Raw genomic sequence first — 20390 nt, forward strand, 5'->3', positions numbered from 1 at the left:
AGTTCAGTGATCCCACCTACCCTCTCATGACAATATTCAAACCTTTGAGGATCCTTCAGGAAATTCTGGGAGTCAGCATCTCATCCCCGTGCAGAGTGAGACAAGACACAGTTCATGATGTATCTTTGTGTTGATGCTCGTAACCTTTATTGGGTCACTGCTAGAAAGCATATACAATGAATTCCCTTTCCTCCCTCTGGTTATCTTGAAACTTGTGGAGTGTTATGGTTTTATTTATTTCTTTTCATGTATTTCTTTTCTTTATTTATTTTCTTTTCTTTTGCTTACTCGAGGCATTTGTGGCAGTTCCCATGACTGAATAATTTAAACCAGCAAAAGGACTCTCTTATCACTGAAACCCTGTCTATAGGAGGACTCATGATGATCTTTCAATTTTAAGCAAGTTTTGTTTTCCTGCTAACCTGTTGGCATTTCTTACTGCAGAGGAAAAGCCTCTGGTCAAAAACTCATTTTAATTTTTACTAAGTTTTTTCTGTCTCGTGTAAGTAAGATCCAGGCTTGTGGGTACCAGAATATCAATAACACTTAAGATTTTGACTTTAGGCAAATACAAGAAAATTTAATGCAACAGACAGGAGAGAGGTCCAGCACAGATGTCTAACGTGTTAGTTTTATTTAAAGATGGTCTGGCAGCGCTAACGTAAGAAATGTTCTTTAAAAAACATCAAATAAATAAATAAATAAATAAATAAAAATAGGAATAACTTTCTGTTGAGGAGCTTGGAAAGCATCTGGCTTTCATCTTGGGAGGAAGGGGTACTGTAAAGCATTCTTCAGAGCAGGTTCTAGGGAGGCTGATCCTAATTCCTCCGGTAACCTGCAAACCAAACATGAAATAAATGTTATTAGAATCTGGTTTTGTGTTGGTACGTGTCACCATTGTCAGCAATGCTTTTGAAAAACCAATACTAGGCTCAAATTAATTCTATTCTGAAACTTTTTCTTAAAGATTTAAATGAGGAGCTGCTCCCTCCTTGTGCCATGGCACGGACACGGTCAGTGCTGTTCGGTGAATGGCTTAGCCAGGACTCACCATTGCAGCCCATGCCACTGAGGGAGCCGATCCTGTCAATCCTCCTCCCAAAACAGCCAGAATCTCTCATCATCCTGGGCATCTGCAGCCCCCTCAGTCTCTTGAGGAGGGGCTCCCTGTAGGACAGGGGGGTGTTGGGTGCCAGCCTGGGTTCAGCCTTCTGGTTGTCGCCGTCATCGGTGAGTTCCGGCAGGATCTCCTCCTGGGCTTTGGGTTCTTGCAGGTCAGGATTGGACTCCAGGGCTTCCATCATGGCAAACTTGTCCTCCAGTCTTTCCAGCAGAGCCTGTAAGAACAGGATTAAATTGATGAAATTCCTTGTTTTGTGGTCATTTGCTAACTGTTCCAGTCATTCTGTTCTGTATTCATCGATGGTCCCATAGCCCACCCTGGGGACACTGACAGGTTGAATCCCAGCCTTGCTGGTGTTGTTGGGTTCTGTCCTCTGCATTATTTCCCTGTTCACACTAATTCCATCTATGGGAAGGCATAGCTTCACCTTGTGAACTGAGTGAAGCTGCTTGCCATCATGTGTATCTTACTGGCAAGTTTAGAACACATGTTGGCAGAGAAGAAAATGCAAGATGTGGGTTGGACAGGGTCTGCTCAGCCCACCAGTGGTACACAGTCTGAGAGAGCCTCCAGCCACACAGCCCACTCCCATGTTACTGCTTTGTCACCCCTGGCTGTTTCAATGGACATCATTTGGAGAAGCTCTAGGTGTTTTCCTGCCCCAGGGAATGCAGGATTGCTACTCCTGAAAGTAACTGAAAATACCTGTGTGGTAAATTCATGTGATTGCTTCCTGGGTACCATTCTTTTTAATTTGTAAAGCTTTGTGTAACTGGGGTCAGATAACCTGCTCAAGGGCAGCTCAACCAATTAGAGGTCACTAATTGCCCAGCTCTAGAATATGAATATAGAGGAATGAGCCTTATGGCTTGCCTGACAGTGAGTGCATTTGGAAGCCACTCTTCCTGGCTGCTGAAAACAGCCCAGATGCAGCTTTAGCTTGAGTTGTCCTTATCAGCTCAGGGAGTTTGTTCTTAGGGCCTGAGAACAGCTTTGGGAAGCTGGTTACTGGTACCAGCCAGCCCAAGGAAAGGTCTGAGCTTTCAGATCCCATCAGAGTCTCAAGCTTGTACTATGCTGTAACAATGCATTTTCTCTATCATTTGTTAAAATTCTTAGCGGTAATTTTATAGCTCTGGAAGCTTTTCTGGGTGAGCCACACTAAATGACTGTGTTAATTCCTCTAGTAATATTTCTAAAAGTTTGTCTTTGGGTGCTCCACTTTACCTCCTCATCTCTCATCCATACACAACCAGATCTGTCAAATTCACAAAGCTAGAGCCATATGGCTGCCCTGTGGAGCAGGGGTGAGCACATAGACAAGACCCTACTCCTCAGTTTTCTATTTGTTCTTACAGAGCTACTCTGAAGATTTTTTCCTTCCCTGCAACTTTGTTCCCTGGAAGATGTATCTTTAAAAGAAAAAGAACTGAAACACCAAACCGGACATCCTACAATCACAATTTTGGTTCCCACTACTGCCCAGGAGCTTGGGTGAACCCAACACCCAAGGGAGGATATTTCCCTACAGAGCTTCTCTGAACCCCTCTGAAAAGTTTTGTCCCCCAGCATGAGATGTCTGATGTGGTTATTGCAATCCATTCATGCAACAGGAAGGCAAAGCACCCCCTCACACCCTGCTAAGCACCCCAAAAGTTTACCCTTGCAAAATGAGAGTCCTCACCTCCATGCTGGCCAGTTCTTTGGCAGGGCTGAGGCTGTAGATGGGGTTGGCTCTGCTGGGCTGGAGCTGGATGAGCAGCAGCAAGAGGAAGCCATAGAAAAATGAGCCTTTAGTGTCCATGGCGCTGAGCTCGTTGGGAGCTGGGAAGTTCAAGCTGTTTCTTCTGAGATGTCCCTTCAAGTCTCTTTCTTCCTCGTGGTGTTGTGTCCCTTCTGAAGCTCGTCTTTTATACTCTTTGGGTGATCCCTGCTTCCTAGGTTATCAGTGGGTTTATCTTGGGCACATTCCAGTCCCACTGCAGGCATGCAGCTCTGTCAAGGGAAGATTCCCTTTATTAGCTGTCATTAGGCAGCAGCTGCTGTTGCTGAGGAATGTATGTCACAAGTCAGTGATTTCATGTCACTCCCCCTCCTCTTGATACCAGGAGCTGTGATTACATAGTCCAGTTGGAAATTCTTAGCAATTCTCTTTCAAGAGACCCCTATGGTCAGATTTACAGAGATGGGAAACAATCCCAAAACTTTGCTCACTTAGAAGATTTCCATAAGGAAAATGCCTTTTACAGGGGAAAGAACAGGCTTTTAGATCAGTGTTTGGTGAAGAGTCAAGAATGAAGATAAACTGTCTTTCAGCACACCTAAAGCATTGTGCACACTTCTTATATGGAATTATGCGTGGCCACCGCCTACAGAAAGTGTGCTGAAAATCCCAGATTTGGGCCACTTTTCCCATTGCTCCTGAGGTGACATCACCACTGAAATTTTGTATTTGTGTGTTACCAACAAGAGCAGCCCCTGGACCTGCACCTCAGTGCAGAACTGACCGTGGGGAGAGCGAGCACCTCCAGCCCTGCGCGACAACCGGCTCCGGCACCGCTGACAAACACTAGAGTGTGTTAACAGCCAAAAGCTTAAATAATGGGATTTCTGTAAGCACTCATGGTAAGGCTTCCCCCTGCATCAATAAAATATAAAGAACAGGCAGCCAGTTTCAGCCATAATCTTATTTTACCGCCATACAAGAAAGAAACTTGTTCAATGAGAACTTAGCTGGTTTTATTCAGAATCTGTCCCGCAGAAAGAATGGATGAATTTGTGTATATGTGAGTTTTGTGAGAAGCTAAAACAAAATCTTAAATGTAATATATTAAAAACTAAAAGTATTTGTTTAAGTGCTGAATGTCTTAAAATTAACTAGAAACTGAATATGCTTAGATGAGAAATTAAAAAAGTACAGAAATGCTTCAAATTTCTCTTCCATTTTTGTCTTTGTACATATAGTATAACTATAAATTAATCTTTTTAGAGAAATGTAAGAGATTTCTAAATCATGAAGCAATAGCTTTTTTTTTTTCATTTTCCTAATGTTTCTTGTCATTTTAAATTGAAACAACAACGAATATAGGAGTAAGTTGAATGTCAGTCTAGTAATAATTTGTTGACTTTTCATATGAACATAGATCTTGAAAAAAATCTCCTGAGTACGCTTTCAAAATAATAATAGAATGATAAACTATTGCCCATGTCTTAAATGTCTTAACATGGTGTTTATGTACAAACATGTGCACATACTGCTCACATGATCAGCTACCAAAATTATACCAGAAAGGACATTCTCAAGGTTGTGAAGTCATGCTCAAATGCTACTTCTTCCTAATATAGCCTGAAGTCAGCCCAACTCTGTGTGTGTTCTGGTGAAGCCCTTTATTAAAAGAGCTCTCTCTGCTTTTCCTCAATGCTTTATTGTTTTCAGAACTTAAAGGCAACACTATTTTTTTTTGTATTATTGTATTTTTTTTGTATTATTAATTTTGTATTATTACACTTTCTTATTTTGTGTTTTTAAAAAAGAATTAAGATCCTGATAGCTTATTTTTTATAATTGACATTCTATACTACAGTGTCTGTATAATTCATTAATTAGTTACAAATATTCTCTTCCTACTGCTCTTTTGTGTATGTTTGTTTGTGCCAAGGTGTTTGTTACACTTTGTTTTATAAACTGCAAAAGTGGGAGAAGATAAACCAGAATTATTCATTCATTTTGAGTGTCCAATTTAAGATAATTAGAATCGGTTATTGTTGTATTTCTTGCTTCTTTCCTTTCACACCCCCACACACACACACTAAGTATTCTCTAGTGCTCTCTGTACAAAAACATTTTGTAGCTTGCTCTGAGATTTCCTTTGTGTCTGTTTTTTTTTTTTAGTTTGGTTTGTTTTGTTTTTATTTTTGTTTTGTACAGCAGCCCCTGGGGCACAAACCCAGCAGCAAGAAATTAAGGAACACAACATTAATCTCAGATGTGAAATATTTTGCTTTGAGTGATCTGTCCCTGTGAAACAATCTAATTGTCCACAATTTTAGTGATTAAGTCAGACCCCAAATTAGTCCTTTCTTTACTGGTTCTTTCTTTTTCATCTTCTGTGTTCCATGGCAGATAAATAAGATGCAGCAGCCTTGACAATACTTTTCTAAGAAAAAGGAAGCTTCTAAGGAAAAATTTGTGCTATATTCCATGTACAGTGTAGTGAAGTGTAGACATGGGATGAAATGGCTGCCTGCCACAGTAGCAGTTGTATTTTCACAGCCAAATTCTGCCCTCAGTTATCCACCTTGCAGTTCTGCCAAAGCAAACGGAGTGTGAAATGTCAGAACTCAGCTCATCGTTGTTAAGCTATAAAAGTCACTTGTTTATCTCAGCCTTATCACCCTGGTAAATTAATATGGGCTTTAGGCTTTACAGCCTAGCAGAAAAGTCAAGATCTGGCATTGCCCATGCTCAGCTGTCTCGGGCTTTGGTTGTTAATTCTCTGCCCTGAGATGTGCAGGATGTCTCTGTTTCTGTCTCTGTTCAGCCTGCACAACTGAAGAACGAGTCTGGACTCTTCACTTTTCAGTCTTGAGGTTGTTTATTAATTCTTATCAATAAAATTTTCTTTCTGCTCAGCAGGGCAGCCACAGGCACTCTTTGTGTTGTCCTTTTATACTACAAACTACGTATAACATATTTACACTTAATTCCCAATACCCATCACCTATGTTAGACAGTGCACTTCTGCTCTAAACCAATCCCAAAGTGCCAGCATCACTGCAGAAAATGGGGAACAAGAAGAAGAAGAAGGAGGAGAAAGGCTGGACACGACCAAGTTCCTCCATCTTGTCCCCATAACCCCCATACCAAAAATCCTAAAATCAAATTTCCACCCTGTGATCATTTTGTTATTACACCATTCAAACCTGTGTGACTTTCAGGTCCTCATACAAAGCTGGCAACTTGCTCCAGGGGTCACAATCAAACCCCCAGGTGTTCTGGGCTGTGTGCCAGGGTCTCCGAGCCCCCTGACGGGGTCCTTGGCAACTCTGGACACCCAGAGGGATGCACTGAGTTCTGACACAGCTGGGCATTTCCCCAGTAAAATGTCTGCCTTAACAGGGCAGCAGGTTCTTCTGCAAAGCTTTCTGTGACTGGTTTTGGAGAATCTGGCACATTTCCCCTGCTCCCCAGGGTGCGGGGTGGGAGCTGTGGTGCCAGGAGGCTCCGTCAGAGCAGCTCTGGTTGTTCAGATCAGAGAGATGCTGCTGGCAGCCTGTGTGTGGGTCCTGTGATGAGGAGATGGGCACAGCTCAGCTGAGGTGGCACTGCCCTTCCCCAGCCAGGTGATTCTGTGTCCTTGTTTTTCAGCCCTGTGAGGGTAAGGACCATAACCCTGGGGGTTGGCACCGTGTGGGTTCCATGTGCTGATGGACAGACCTGCCCCAAGCGCTGCCCTGGCCTGCTGCACATCCTGACACTGTGTCCTTTCTCCTGCTGCCACTCTGGGCTGGGCACTGTGAGCTCTTTGTGCAGAGCCTCCTGTTCTGAGGGACAGCCTGGGTTTGGATTCCTTCCATCTCCCAGTGACAAAACCTTTGACAAAACTGTGCCACACTGTGACGGTGTTCACAGGGGTGTGAGGATGGGGGAAGAGATGAGGATCTGACTCCATGTTTCAGAAGGCTTGATTTATTATTTTGTTATATATATTATATTAAAACTATAATAAAAGAATAGAAGAAAGGATTTCATCAGAAGGCTGGCTAAGAATAGAAAAAGAAAGAATGATAACAAAGGTTTGTGGCTCGGACAGAAAGTCTGAGCCAGCTGACTGTGATTGGCCATTAATTAGAAACAACCACATGGGCTAATCACAGATGCACCTGTTGCATTCCACAGCAGCAGATAATCAATGTTTACGTTTTGTTCTTGAGGCTTCTCAGCTTCTCAGGAGGAAAAAATCCTAAGGAAAGGATTTTTCATGAAAGATGTCTGTGACACCACACCGCACCCAGGCTCTCTTTCCCTGCATGATGGTTAGACTGAGAAGGAAATTAATTGATGAGGCCATCAGACAAGAATCAAAACAGAAATGCAAAAATGTCTGGAGTGGCCATCCTGCAATTAAGAGGATGCGATTAAGTGTTGCTTCACTTTTTACAAAGGGAGAAATTAATTTTCATCCTGAGCACGGATTGTTTCTCCCGGTGATTATGACATCTGTGCGCTGGACCCTGCAGGCTGGGGCAGCCCGGCGGGGCCATTGGCGTCTGTCCCCGGTGCTGAAGCCCTCCCAGCCCTTTGCCTGCAGCTGCAGCCGCTACCCGGTGTGGTTTTAAAGCGATTTTTAAAGCCCAAGGGGAATAAATACAATTGGCCCTCTGATAATAAGCTAGCCAGAAGTGAGTCTTGGATGAGACCAGATCTCAATTGCTGCCTTACATCACTTCAAATCAGATACACCAAAAGCACACATATTTGAGAAAGATATCTGAATGTTTCTTTCCATGTAGGAGTACTTTTATTGGAGGATTTTCTCCTCAGCAGCTTGTGTTAGCCTGCTCTGTAAATTCATGCACTGCTTCTTAGCAAAGATGGAAATGGCACAGGGAGGAGCTTCCCTCATCTGACCGGCATCCTCGCTTCAAAGCTTAGCTTGGATTATTTAAATGCTAATAGAACCCAGCAAATTATCTAAAGCACAAACACACCTGGCTTCAGTCTTGGGGATCTAATTACAGAGCTTTTTATGTGAGATAAATCGCTCTTGCTCTGAGAAAAGTGCCTTTTTAAAGTGTTCCCACAAAATGCCAGGTGATGGGGTGGCACATCACCAGCCTGACATCTCTAATTGCAACTCTTATCTGCTTCTTATTCATCTTCTGTAGGATTCTGTTCACAGGTGCTCACAGCTCAGACTTCAACCTGCTCTGACCCCTGTTATTTTTCCGCAAATAAACTTCAGTAGTTCTTGCCTTCCGCTGGGTTTTCAGTGAAATTTCAACATCAAGAAACCTTTATGTCTGTGACAACATCCCTGCTCTAGAGTTACTGGGAGCCAGGAACAAGCCTTAGACTCAGGATTATTAGAAAGGAGGCTGCAAACTTCCCATGAGCTCCAGGTGTGAAAATAAATGATTTTAAGCCATGTGTAGACTGGCTATTGGTATGGAATTATGCTGGAAGATGAAAGAATAACACAGTTTTCATTATGGACTTTAATTCTTTTTTTGATTGGTAGAAATCTTAATTTTCTTGTGTTTTTTTTTCTTAGGAATGGCAATTCAGAGTATAATAAATTCATTATGAACTAATTCATCATTGTACTCAGGGCTGTGTGTGAATATGGCAACAAATACCTGTTCAGTGCATTTTCACAGTTGCTGTTGCTTTGTTAATAAAGTTAAATTAAACAGATTAACTAGCAAACAACATAAGACCTAACCAAAAATGTTAAACAAAGAAGCCTTCAGGATATGTTTTTCAATTTTCTTCTCAGTGGTTTGAAATACCTGGATTCCTATGGAAGAGTGGGGTGCCTTTGAATTTCCTTCAAAGAAGGGTAGGATTGTTTTGGGGTTGTTTTTTTGTTTAGCTTTTTGGTTTTTGGGGGGTTTTTTTGTTTCTTTTTTTAAATAAATAAAAATTAAAACAAATACTAAGAAAATTTGTTTTTCTCCATCAGTGGCAGATGTAAATGCAAAGTTACTGCTTTCTGGTGATGTCTGCTAAGAGAGCTGCCCTTTGTTCAAATTGTGGGTCAGAGATTTGGGGCTTTGGTTTCCGTTTACCAGACAAAAACCCTCTGAAATGCTCCAGAATTCAGCGTCTAACTGCAAACTAGGGCTCTGTTTCAGGAATGAAATATGAATAAATCACACAGCAAACCTCGAGGCAAATTCATTATGGAAAACAGTTTATTACCTGTGACATAACAAGACTTGTTTATTAATACATTCAGTAAACAAAGAGTACAAACGTAGTTTTCTGCAATTAATTTTCGGATAGATGTTGACAAATAAATACTCTGGTACAGACAGGCAGTACAGCAAAGGTGCATTCTTTTAGACAAGTAAATCAGGGGAGAAGTGGGTGTGTTTGCTCAGTACAGAGCAGAACTGTAGCAGGCAAAGGGTGTTTGAAACCCCAAAGTCATCCTGTCAATAAAGAAGATCAATAAGAAATAGAAAGAGAAGTATACAGGATTTCACACATGGAAATTAACTGTTTTCTTGCTGTTCTAGGGGCAGGTTTAGCTCCACTGCTCTGCTTAGGGTTTGTTTGGATTGAAACAATTATCCCTGGGGAGCGGAGAGGGAAAACCTCTCTGATTTTCTAAGAGAAGATGAAATGCTCGCAGCTGACTCAGAGGAAGGAGGGAAAGCAAACAAAACAGAGGAGTGGCTCTGTTTTCAGAGCCAGGTTTTAAATCTACATCTGATGACAGTGAATTCTGAGGAAAGTAAAATAATAAATTCTGTTTGTGATAGGAGGGGGAAACTTAACTTTAAGGCACCATTTCCTTAAAGCTGAATTAACTCTGCTCTTTTGCATATTCCTGCAAGCTACACATGAACACACACACCAGCAGCCTCTGCCTCTCTCTTACCACAGCAGAGTCAGCATCCTAATCCACTCAGTGACCCAATTCTGTCTAGTCTGACCCCAAAACAGCCCCTGTGTGGTTTGGAGAGCCCCTTTTTCCTTCTGCCTTGGTATCTGCGGGGTGAGCTCAGGAGGTGGCTGAGGAATCTCTGGATGGCAGCAGCATCACCCATGGAAAGGTTCCTGGGCTGCTCCCTGGTGCTTTGCATCCACTGCAGTTCAGTTTCTGGCTGATCAGGGACATCTCCTGCCATCAGCTCGTCCTGCTCGTGCTCCCACTCTTCTGGCACCAGGGGATGCTCCAGGTCCTCATCCAGCAATTTGGACTCACTCTGGAAAAAGGGAAGGGTAAAAGGTGGGAAAAGATGAGAAGGAGGGGTTTGGGAACCTCTCATTATTTCCATGTAAGCCATACCCAGTGCTAAGTCTGAGGATGTATTAGCTGTCAGACTGCCAGTTAAGTGTTTCCTGGAACTGGGAATATATCTTAGAAGTTATCTTAGACATTTCTTTGTGCACTTTATGACGCCTTTTTCAAATTTTTCGTAATTTATAGGGATAAAGTATGAAAAATTATGAAAAATTATGAAAAATTATGAAAAATTCGAAAAAGGTATCATAAAGTGTGCAAAGAAATGTATAAGACAATTCTTCAGAACCAATTTCAGCATGGCTCTTGCCATTGCGTTAAGGCATCCTTAATGAATAAGGAAAAGGAAAAAATAAGGGAAATAAGGAAATAATAAGGAATAAGGCAAAAGAATTAGGAATAAGGAAAAAAATTGTGAATAAGGAAAAAGAAAAGAATAGTTGATATCTAAGAGACATGCTGAAATTGGTTCTGAAGGATTATCTTATACATTTCTTTGCACAGTGAGAGGTCACCTCATATATGGCAATGGCAGCTCCCTAGTGCAGTAACTGAAATGTTTTGGAGCTCCTGCATAAACAAATACACAGAGGTACACACACACAATTTCTCTTTTTCCTATATTCTGCACCTGGCAGTCACAGGCAGGGGCTGCATTGCTGCACAGCTGAGCTGAGGAGGAGATCCTGCATTCATAATTCCTTAATTCCTTTTTCAGCCAAAACCAGGGGTTTCAGGGGGTGCATGCAGGTGATTGCTGCAGGGCTTTAGATCACAGCCCTCCCAGAATAATTTCTTTACTCCAAAAGCTCATTGCTACGCTCACAGGATGATCCTAAATGTACAACCCCCTAACTGAATCCACAGGAAAAAAAAAAAATAAACCACAAAAAACCATCCAAATATTTTCCTTTCAATCACCTCATATGATCAGAAATTTAAATCCAGTGACCAATGACTTTAATTTCCTCTGTTTAATCACTTTGTATCTGCCCATCTCAGCATTCCTGCTGTCATGTTATCTCTTTAGGATGGGGTTGGAAGAAACAGAGCCCATCTGATGTGTCCAATTCCTAAAGAAGCATCAGCTTCTTTCAGCTCTATTGAGCAGTCACTCACCTGTAAGCTGGAAATGGATCTGGCCCCTGCCTGGTTTTGACTGACAACGAGCAGCAGAAGGAATCCAGGGCCAAAAAGGAGTTTCAGGTTCATGTTTGGTGCCTGATCCCTCTTCCCTTAAGTCTCTGCAGTTCAGTGTTGCTCTGTGTCTCCAGCTATCAGCATTTATATCTCCCTCCAACCCCTCCCAAATCTACCTTTTGAGTTCCTGCTGGTGCAAGGATTGGTTTGAGGTTTTGATCTGGTTTCTTCCACCTCCGGAGGAGGAGGAGGAAGACGAGGAGGAGGGAAGAAATAATTCTCTTTTCTGGTGGTGAATTAAAGGAGCATTTTCCACTCAGGCAATGCAGCATCAATCTGGAGTTTTGGTGGCACTGATGAACATGAGTGAGCACAGCTCAGGGTTCCTTGGGCTCACTGCTAACCCTGTATTTTTTATCCAAAGGAAAATAACTGTGAGAGAGCTGTGAAGTGGGAAAGGAAGTGAATGGTGTCCCCAACACATCCCCCTGGCTCCTTTGTCACTGTGACCTCCATAGAGGGATGGGCTGAGAAAACATGCTCAGAACTGAGAGTTATTACATAATAATGCTATAATAATATAGTAATATAGCTTATTAATATGATTATTAGTATTATGATTAATGTAACTTATTAATATTAATATGACTTAAGAGATGAAAGAGTGTGATTTGGAGAAGAAGGGGAAAACCAAATATTAAATACAACAAGTTGCAGTGGTTATTGGCCTGAATGACAGTGAGTGTGGCCAAAACCTGACATGCACAGAAAACTTCTACAAGGCTTGAGTTGAGGAAGAAATTCTTCTTTCTCTGGATCCAGCTTAAAATAGTTCCTTTGTGTGATCTTTGTCTATTGTACACGTTTTCTATTAAATCACAATCAGTCTGAAAGGAAGAACAGGCTTGAAACTTGGCTTCACTGAAAATTTGAAATGCAATGATTCTTCTTGCCCTTTCATGGCATTTTTGCACACATGTGATGCACAGAGTTAAAGGCCATCAAGCTGGACCTACATGGAGGAAATGGAAATTAAAGACCATCTGGCATTTTTCATCTGATATTTGAGTTACTGAAAGATTGCAAACCAGTTTTCTGTATCAGCTTGTTGGTCCTGGAAGCTTGGAAAAAATAACTCTGTGATGTGGCAGCAGGTTTAATGTTTTCAAAGCTTTTTTCATGTGCAGATCAGTTTGAGGTATCATTTTAAATGGGTGTTGTAAGGAGACAGCTTAGAAATATCCCTCTGTGAAGGAAAAGGAAGTTTCATGTTATTATATTGTTGAGGTTTTTTTGTGGTTGATGCTGGTGAAAACCACATTTGATATGAATCTTTCATGTAATTAGTAATTAGTAAATGAAATCATCATCCCAGAGGTTTGAGGTGTGTGCTTCTCAACGTAACAACATAGTGAGAAAAGGTCAGGGCCGTTTCAGGTTCATCTTTTCTCCAGGATTGTTTTGTTGCTTTGAATGGCTTCTCACAGGTCTGCAGAAATGGATGATAAATCTTCTTGAGAGAACCTTGAGATCTCTGAAGTTGTCCTGGGATTCTGCTGAATGTCTCTCTGGTTATTGTTGGACATTGATGCACTAGTGCAGTCCACATCCATGACTGTATTTTCTAGAACTCTGTGGTGCAATCTTGTGCTAAAGCAGAGCCAGCCTTAGATGAAATTTCTCAATGCCTTGTCAAGGTGAATTTGAAAACCTTCAAGAAACAACGATTCACTAAAATCTACTTGGAATTTTTCCTATTGCCATTTGTGTCATTGCCTCTCACCCTAATGCCTTGGTCTGGATATTCACAGAGATTTATCATTGCAGTTAAGATGGAGACTTCAGCACAAACATCAGTCTAGAAGAAGGGAGGAACCCATGAGGGCAGCAGAAAATATTTTGGAGTTAGGAAATGGCTTTGTGTCCCTTTTTGAAGTGTTCCTTTGTATGGCAAGTCTTTCATATAGGGTGGAAGGAAGCAGGTTGATTTGTGTTGTTCATCTCCAAAAGTTGTTTAGCAGCTTCCTGGGATATTTCTCCTGTATCATCAGAAATCTGGTTAAAGAGCAAGATCAGGGCAAACTATTCCTCTGGTGTGGGGGTCCCAGTTGTGGGTTTCTCTGGGTCTGCATTGAAGGCACTGAGACAGCAGTTCATGTTCACACTCAGGTGTTTATTATTTCTTATCAGTGAAACAGTCTCACTGCTGTGAGTTCTGCAGCTTTTCATTAGAAGGCACAAAATGGCCAACAACCTCTTGGTACAAGGGCTTTTCAGACTACACTGTCCAATTAAGAGCTGACACATGGATTATTTCCCCTTTTAACCCAATAACTGATCCCACAGAGCTGCAATGCAGACTTTTGTGCCCAATTACAAAATGCCACCCAAACCCATGGAGAAGGAGGAAGAAGAAGCATGAAGAAGAAACCCAGGACAACACCCTGTGCCCTCCATCTTGCTGCCATCCACAACACACTAAAAATCCCAAAACCTCAATTTCTCACCAAGTGACACACCTACACTGCTCTCTATAATCTATTTCACACTTTTGTGGATTCTGGTCTATCTTGAAGTCTGGGAAACTTTCTCCATGAATGAGGGTCAGAGTCAGTGCTGCCCTGGGGGAACAGACACAGAAATATTCCCAGTGCCCTGGGTTTCCACACTCTGGGGATTTACCTGCCCATCCCATGAGGGAGCTGAGCACTCAAGTTGACAGCACATAAATGAGGCCTGGTAAGGGATCATTGGAGCCCTCCTGCAGTAACTCATCTTCCTCCTTCCAAGCTCAGTGACCCCTTCAGCCTCCCTCTCCCTCCCAGCTGCTCAGGCCAACATTCCCTGGCTGGCTGAAAGGGCAGTGGTGTTTCTGCAGCACTTTCATCACAGAGGGATCACTGAGCCTGTGAGGGATGCTGGCACCAGGGGCTCCTCACTGAGACATTGACATTTAGCTGGGATCTCCATTTTCCTGCTGTCCCCCTGCCTCCCCTCCCTGGGTGGGCTGCAGCTGGGCTGTGCAGGCTCAGTGCACAGCAGCACCACCATGAATGGGTGCTTATTTAAATTTATAAAATAAATTATTAAATTTATTAAAAGTTTCGGCGTCACGCGGATGGTCGAGTTCAGCACTAGACGTGTTGATCTGGACATCCTTGCTTCCCCATGATCTTTAAGTTGCATCTCAGAAATTCATAGGTTGATCTTGCACCAAACTGCTCAGAATCCAAGTTTTTCGTTCTCTGTGTTTTATGGGACATCTTTGGTGTTTGGACTGAGGTCTAATTTGTCTGCATGGAGCAAGGCTGGACTGGCAGCGGGAGCAGCTGCAGGCAGGAAAGCTGTGGCATTCACTGCTGCCCTTCCTGACTCCTCACAGGAGAGAGAAACAGAACCCTTTGCACGGACAGGACACATCCCCAGCTGGTCTGGGCTGGGACATTCACCCAGGTCCCTCTGTGAGATCCCATCTGGGCTCCTGGTTTGGTTACTGAGGTGTGTGGTGACCTCTCCTGGTGAGTGGAGAACGTGCCTCAATTTCCAGAGCAACTTCTGCTGAAACCAGAGAAAATAATAGACCAGACACTGAGAAACTTCAATAAAATTATTCCTTCATAATCAAAACCATGATGCATGCACTACAACAAAATTCTGAGTGTCTCTTTTTGGGGGTTTAGTCATGGAAGTGTGTGAGAGTGGTCGTGTCTTGGGAAGGCTCTTGGTATGTCTATGGTGTATTGTTTATTTAAACATTAAAGTTATTAAAAGCTTCAGTGTCACATGGATGGTTGGATATGTTGATTTGGACTCTCATAATGGATTTTACAGGATGTAAGTTTGCGCAGGAAGAGATGGGTGTAGGGATGACATTTCTTAATCATTTTATCTGGGATAACACTTGCCAGGTATTTCTTTGAGCTCAGCTCACGCTGGCAGAGCTGGGAGCAGTGTCACCAGTGCCCATTGACCAGGGTTTTATTGCCAAGCAGCCAAATCCAGGGGCAAGAGGTCACACCATCCCATTGTGCTATTTATTGCTGCATGCCATTTGTCACTGTGGGGCTTGCAGAAGGTGAAGCCATTTCTAGAAATGGCTAAACAGCTACAGGAATGAAATGGCTCCCGTCCTAGGAGTTGCAGTGGTTGTTTACTTCCCTTCTCCCTCCCCTAACAGACTGGTGATGGACCTAAAAATAACCCAACTAACTAAAAATGTAACCATTACATAAAGCCTGTCCTCCACAAAACCCTCAGCAGGTTTTCCTTCAGCCTGTGAGAGTGGCACTGTACATAACCTAAATTTTGTGTTCCCAGAGCAGGATCCCAGTTGTCCATTTTGTTTTGACATATCTCAGATTTGTGGACTGTGCTTGACTAGAGAGTGGTGTAGGTCAGTTTTGGGAATAGGGAGGTAAACTACCCTGATTTTTGTCTGGGGTTCATGCATGTATTCTTCCCGCTAACATTTATGGTCCTTTTCATCAATGCTTCTCATCAGTTCAGGTACAACTGCATACTTGTGGCCCTGCTCTTCTAAAGTTCTTCTAAGAAGAAGAAGGCTTAGAAGAACTTTAGAACAGGGCAACAGGTACATGCAAGTGTGCAGTAATGTAATGGAGTTACATTGCTTTACTGTAATGTAACTCCATTTTTGTAATGGAGTTTCTCATGCACTTTTCATGCAAATAATGATTGTTTTGCATTCCTTTCTGGAGGAGGAGAGAATTGATGGACCAGTGTGTCTGGACAGGTGGCAGTTTCGTCCTCCAATCCATGGTCACTTTTGAAAGTCTATAAATGTTGGAGTTTGGAAATAAAATGCTCTCTTTTTACCTTGGACATCTCAGCTTGTGTGTGTAATTCATTGTTCATTTCTTGTCCTATTGCGACAGGTACCCACTCTTGCTTATTGTGATTAGAGGGCAAATCCTTCCTGTTGAGAACTGCAAGACCATCCTGGAATTCTGCAGTGGATGCCCATAAAGCTGCATGTGAACAGAGGGAATTTCTTGCTGCAGTGGGAAGGATGCAGCTTCACCCAGAAAATCTGGAAAAGCAAAGCTGCTCTCCCTCAGGAACTCGAGGTGGCTGCTCTTATCACCCTCTGTTCTTGATTTAACAACCTTTCTTTGTTTTCCCAGAAAATACTCACCGTGATTGCCAAGCTTCTGGAAATAGCTGGAGCCTTTTGTGGCGCAGGGTGGGTGGCTGTGGGCCAGAGGGACAGGATATTTTAGCTGTTGCTTCTCAGCACAGCGTGGTTGGCAAGCAGCCTTTCAAAAACCAACACTCCTAAAGCCGTGATAAGGTGCTCAGGCTGCAGGGCTGGAGGCTGTGCTCATGCTTGAGATAAAGTTCACTGTCAGCAGCGCATTCGCACCTCCCCTGTCACAGCCCCTGGCCCTGCCAGTCCCACCAGGCGCTTGCAAAGCCTCAGCCCTGGGGGATCAGGGCCTGGGCTGTGCCCAGAGGGGCTGCACAGCTCCCTGTGCCCTTGGGCTGACATTGAGCTGGATTGAAGGAATACTGTGATTTGTCACTAAGGATTGTCACCCACAGCGTTGGACTCAACCCCTTTCCCTTGGGATGCACTGTCTGGATGAAAGAATGGGTGGAGTAAGAGGCTGAACGAGGGATGTGGGACTCCAGGTAGCTCTCTAAAATGCAGTTTATTGTATCCAAGGTGTCACAGCAGTCCAGGGTCGTGGGTGACACAATCTGTGCCTACAGCTGTCAGCTCCAGCTGCAGGCAGGCCTGGAGACCCACATCCCTCATTCAGGCTCTTATTGATGGTGCCTCACGTTGGGCACCACTGTAAGAGCCTAAATGAGAGATGTGGGACTCCAGAGGCTCTCCAAAATGCAGTTTATTGTATCCAAGAGTTACACAGTCCAGGGTCACGGATGACAGAGCCTGTGTCAGCTCCAGCTGCAGGCAGGCCTGGAGTCCTGCATTCCTCATTGAGGCTCTTACTAATGGTGCCCCACATTGAGCACCACTGAAAGAGCCTAAATGAGAGATGTGAGACTCCAGGTAGTTCTCCAAAATGCAGTTTATTGCATCCAAGAGGTTACAGCAGTCCAGGGTTGTGGGTGACAGAGCTGTGCCTACAGCTGTCAGCTCCAGCTGCAGGCAGGCCTGGAGACCCTTTGGTTTTGGTTACAATGCATTATACACTTTTCTTTTGGTTACATTGCATTATATACTTTTCTTTGCTGAGCATCTCAATACAGTAAAACCAATCTAGACCTCAACTATTATCTATAGCCCATCATAACTACTGTAATTATCATATTCATGTTGCTGTTCTCCAATCACTAAAAGTCAGTACATTACAGTTTAAGCTAGAAGTTGTTATTCAGTTTTCTTGCAGTGGAAAATTTTGAAACAATGTGAATTTTTCTGTGAAATTACAAAACATCACCCAAACCCATGAAGAAGAAGGAAGAAGAAGGTAAAGAAGAACCACCTGCCTCCACCCTAAAACCCCCATCTTGCTTCATATTTATTTCTATATTCTAAAATCCCAAACTGCAAGTTTTCCTTCCTGTGATATTACACACTTCTAACCAAGTACACATCTGTAATCTCAGTACTATCAATCAATTTTGGAAGCCTTCTCCACAGCCTCAGATCAAATGCAGTGTTCTCTTGTGGGTCTGTGCCTTTAAGCACAGAAAGTTTAAAATTCTCAGCATCCAGGTTTCCAACAGATGGGAAACCTTGAATAATATGTGCAAGAATAAGCCGTAATGGGAAGGTGGGGTAAGAATGCAGCCACACAATCTGCTTTTTATAGAAAATAGTGCTTCCGTGCTATCTGAAACATGGGAGAACCCTCCCAAGGGCCTTCATTTGAACACTTAGGAAAAAAAAGCTTTATGAACAGTTGCCTACGCTTTAAATGTAGGCTTTAAACTGTTCAGTTAAAACCAACACATCAGTATGGGCTGCACAGAGAGAGGCCGCAGGACCTCAGAGGCAGAAAGCGTTTTTAGTATTCCTTTCTCACTGGAGATTCCTCACATAACTTCAGTGATGTTTGACCAAGAGGATTTGCTTTACCCTGTCACCTCCCTGAGGATAACAGCACATTTTCTGCATGGCGTTGAAGTGTGAGGGCCATTGTGAGCCATGACATCATATCTCAGGCCAGAGCAGAACAGGAAATGACCAAGAAGGCCAAAAATATTGGCCATGGGAAGAATGAACATTCTTCAGCCCAGATAGGTCAGATGCACCTGACAAGTGTAATGGGACAGGGAGATCTTTCACACTGTAGCACATGATGATATTTTAGTGCTGAGAGATGGTTTGTGAGAGGTGAACCAGGGTGCAAATCCTCTGGATGACATGCTAATAAAGCAGAGCTGCTCTCACAAGATGAGTAAAGGGAATATGGGCCTGAATAGCTCCAAATCTGACCTTTATTTAACTTCAGGAGGCTTAAAATAAATTCTGGGTCCCAACTTCCAAACACAGCTAGAATAGCAATTCCCCTCCAGATATATCAAAACTACCAGTGAGAAAATGGTATTAAAAAGAATTTATTATTATTATAAAATATATTAATATCAAAATAAGATATATTACATATATATTAATATTAATAATATGTACAAAATATAAAATATATTTTATATATAAAATATAAAAATAATACATATCAACATATATTAATATTAACAATATGTATAAAAGAAAATATATTAATGACTATCTATGGCTATATATATAATATAATAAAATAATATTTATATATTTATATAATATAATAAAATATATATGGCTTTTTTGGGGGGTAGAAGGGAAGGAAGGTTGTCTCCTGACAATAGGAGAAAAACAGGAAGCTATATTTCATAGAAAATTTAATGGTGTTTTGCAAAAATAAATAATTATAAATATTGGTTCGTAAACTGAATAGCTTCAACTATTTTTAACTGATTAGTCAGTTTAAAATAATTTTTAAAAAGGGAGTCAGGGATGTTTATAAGCTAAACTATCTGTGAGGTCTTTGTGACTGAGTTATAAAGCTGAGGGCTTTTTTTGGTCCAAAGTTCCATTAATTGATCATTGAAGTCAGAACCAAGAGGAATTTTGGGTTAATGGGCTGCCTTGTTTGGACTCATTTTTCCTATAGCACAGGAAACCTTCACTAAAGCTCAAACAGAGCTGACTTGCAGATAAGTCTCATGTTCTCTTGCTGCTGGTTTTGTAGGTCCTCTGTTCTCTGAATTGCTGGAGCACACATCACTCTGTTCATCTTTCACCTTCAAGTATCAAGCATTGAGAGCAGGATCACTTAAACTAAGACTTAAGTGCTTTAAGCCTTTTATGCTGCAATTGTAAGGGGGGACATATAATTACATTTTTGCGCCAAGGATTTGCTTTGAGAAGTGGAAATGGGCATCACTGTGATGATCCGGCCTGCAGTCTAAATGACTCTTTGTATTTCTCCCCTATAAAAATGTGTGTGATGCACCCCTGTGGCACATAGCAAGGCTGTAGTCTCTGCATCTCTACAGTCACAGAGGCAAGAATGGAAAAGAGTTTTTCCTTTTGCAGGTACTCAGTAATTGCCTCATGACCAGAAAGTTTCTGCTGGAAGAGAGAGTCTGCATTTCCAACTTTCATTCTCCCCCACTGTACCACTGAGTGGCTTTCCAGAGCTGTTTTTCACACATCCCTAATCACTGTACAGTGATAGGAGCTTCCTCAAGTGAGGTCTCACATCTTTTTGAGGTCTATTACTCACCCAAGATAGCTCAGCTACCTTTGGAGGCACAAAATCATCAGGATGGCTTCTGTTGCAGTGTTGGAAACAAAAAGGTTTAGTAAAAGGCAAAATATCAAACAGAGGAAAAATGAGCCAAGTGCAAGAGGTTCTTGCTCCTGGTAAAACACCTTACAAAAATGATTCATTTCTTTGTTCTCTTCTTTTTCTAGTAAATTGCCTAGACAAGATTTTTAGCTTCTGTACAATTAGCTATCCTTAAGTTTGAGGTGAAATCCCCCAGGTCCTATGAGGTGTCTATTTTACCTAATCAAAGAGAGAAACTTCCGGGCTCCTTTCCTTTTTAAGGGGATAAAAGATAATTTTGTCACTCTGTCAACAAGGAGCACTCGCCTATACTATACTTTAAAC

At 42.3% G+C, this 20390-nt stretch overlaps 2 protein-coding genes across 2 annotated transcripts; both read right to left on the reverse strand.

The window, feature by feature from the left end:
* Positions 1 to 935: 935 nt before the first annotated feature.
* Positions 936 to 4576, reverse strand: LOC128947549 (natriuretic peptides A-like). Its single transcript, XM_054291851.1, has 2 exons — positions 2811 to 4576; positions 936 to 1340 (listed from the first exon to the last, which is right to left on the reverse strand). Exons 1-2 carry the CDS (start codon positions 2928 to 2930, stop codon positions 936 to 938), a joined length of 525 nt encoding a protein of 174 aa, XP_054147826.1. The 5' UTR covers positions 2931 to 4576.
* Positions 4577 to 9745: 5169 nt separating this feature from the next.
* LOC128947730 (C-type natriuretic peptide prohormone-like) lies at positions 9746 to 11313 on the reverse strand. The gene is made up of 2 exons (XM_054292145.1): positions 11221 to 11313; positions 9746 to 10063 (listed from the first exon to the last, which is right to left on the reverse strand). Exons 1-2 carry the CDS (start codon positions 11311 to 11313, stop codon positions 9746 to 9748), a joined length of 411 nt encoding a protein of 136 aa, XP_054148120.1.
* Positions 11314 to 20390: the final 9077 nt, after the last annotated feature.

This window comes from Melozone crissalis, unplaced genomic scaffold (genome assembly GCF_028551555.1).
Source record: "Melozone crissalis strain CALT ecotype California unplaced genomic scaffold, PUWL_Pcris_2 ptg000107l_1, whole genome shotgun sequence".
Classification (NCBI taxonomy): domain Eukaryota; kingdom Metazoa; phylum Chordata; class Aves; order Passeriformes; family Passerellidae; genus Melozone; species Melozone crissalis.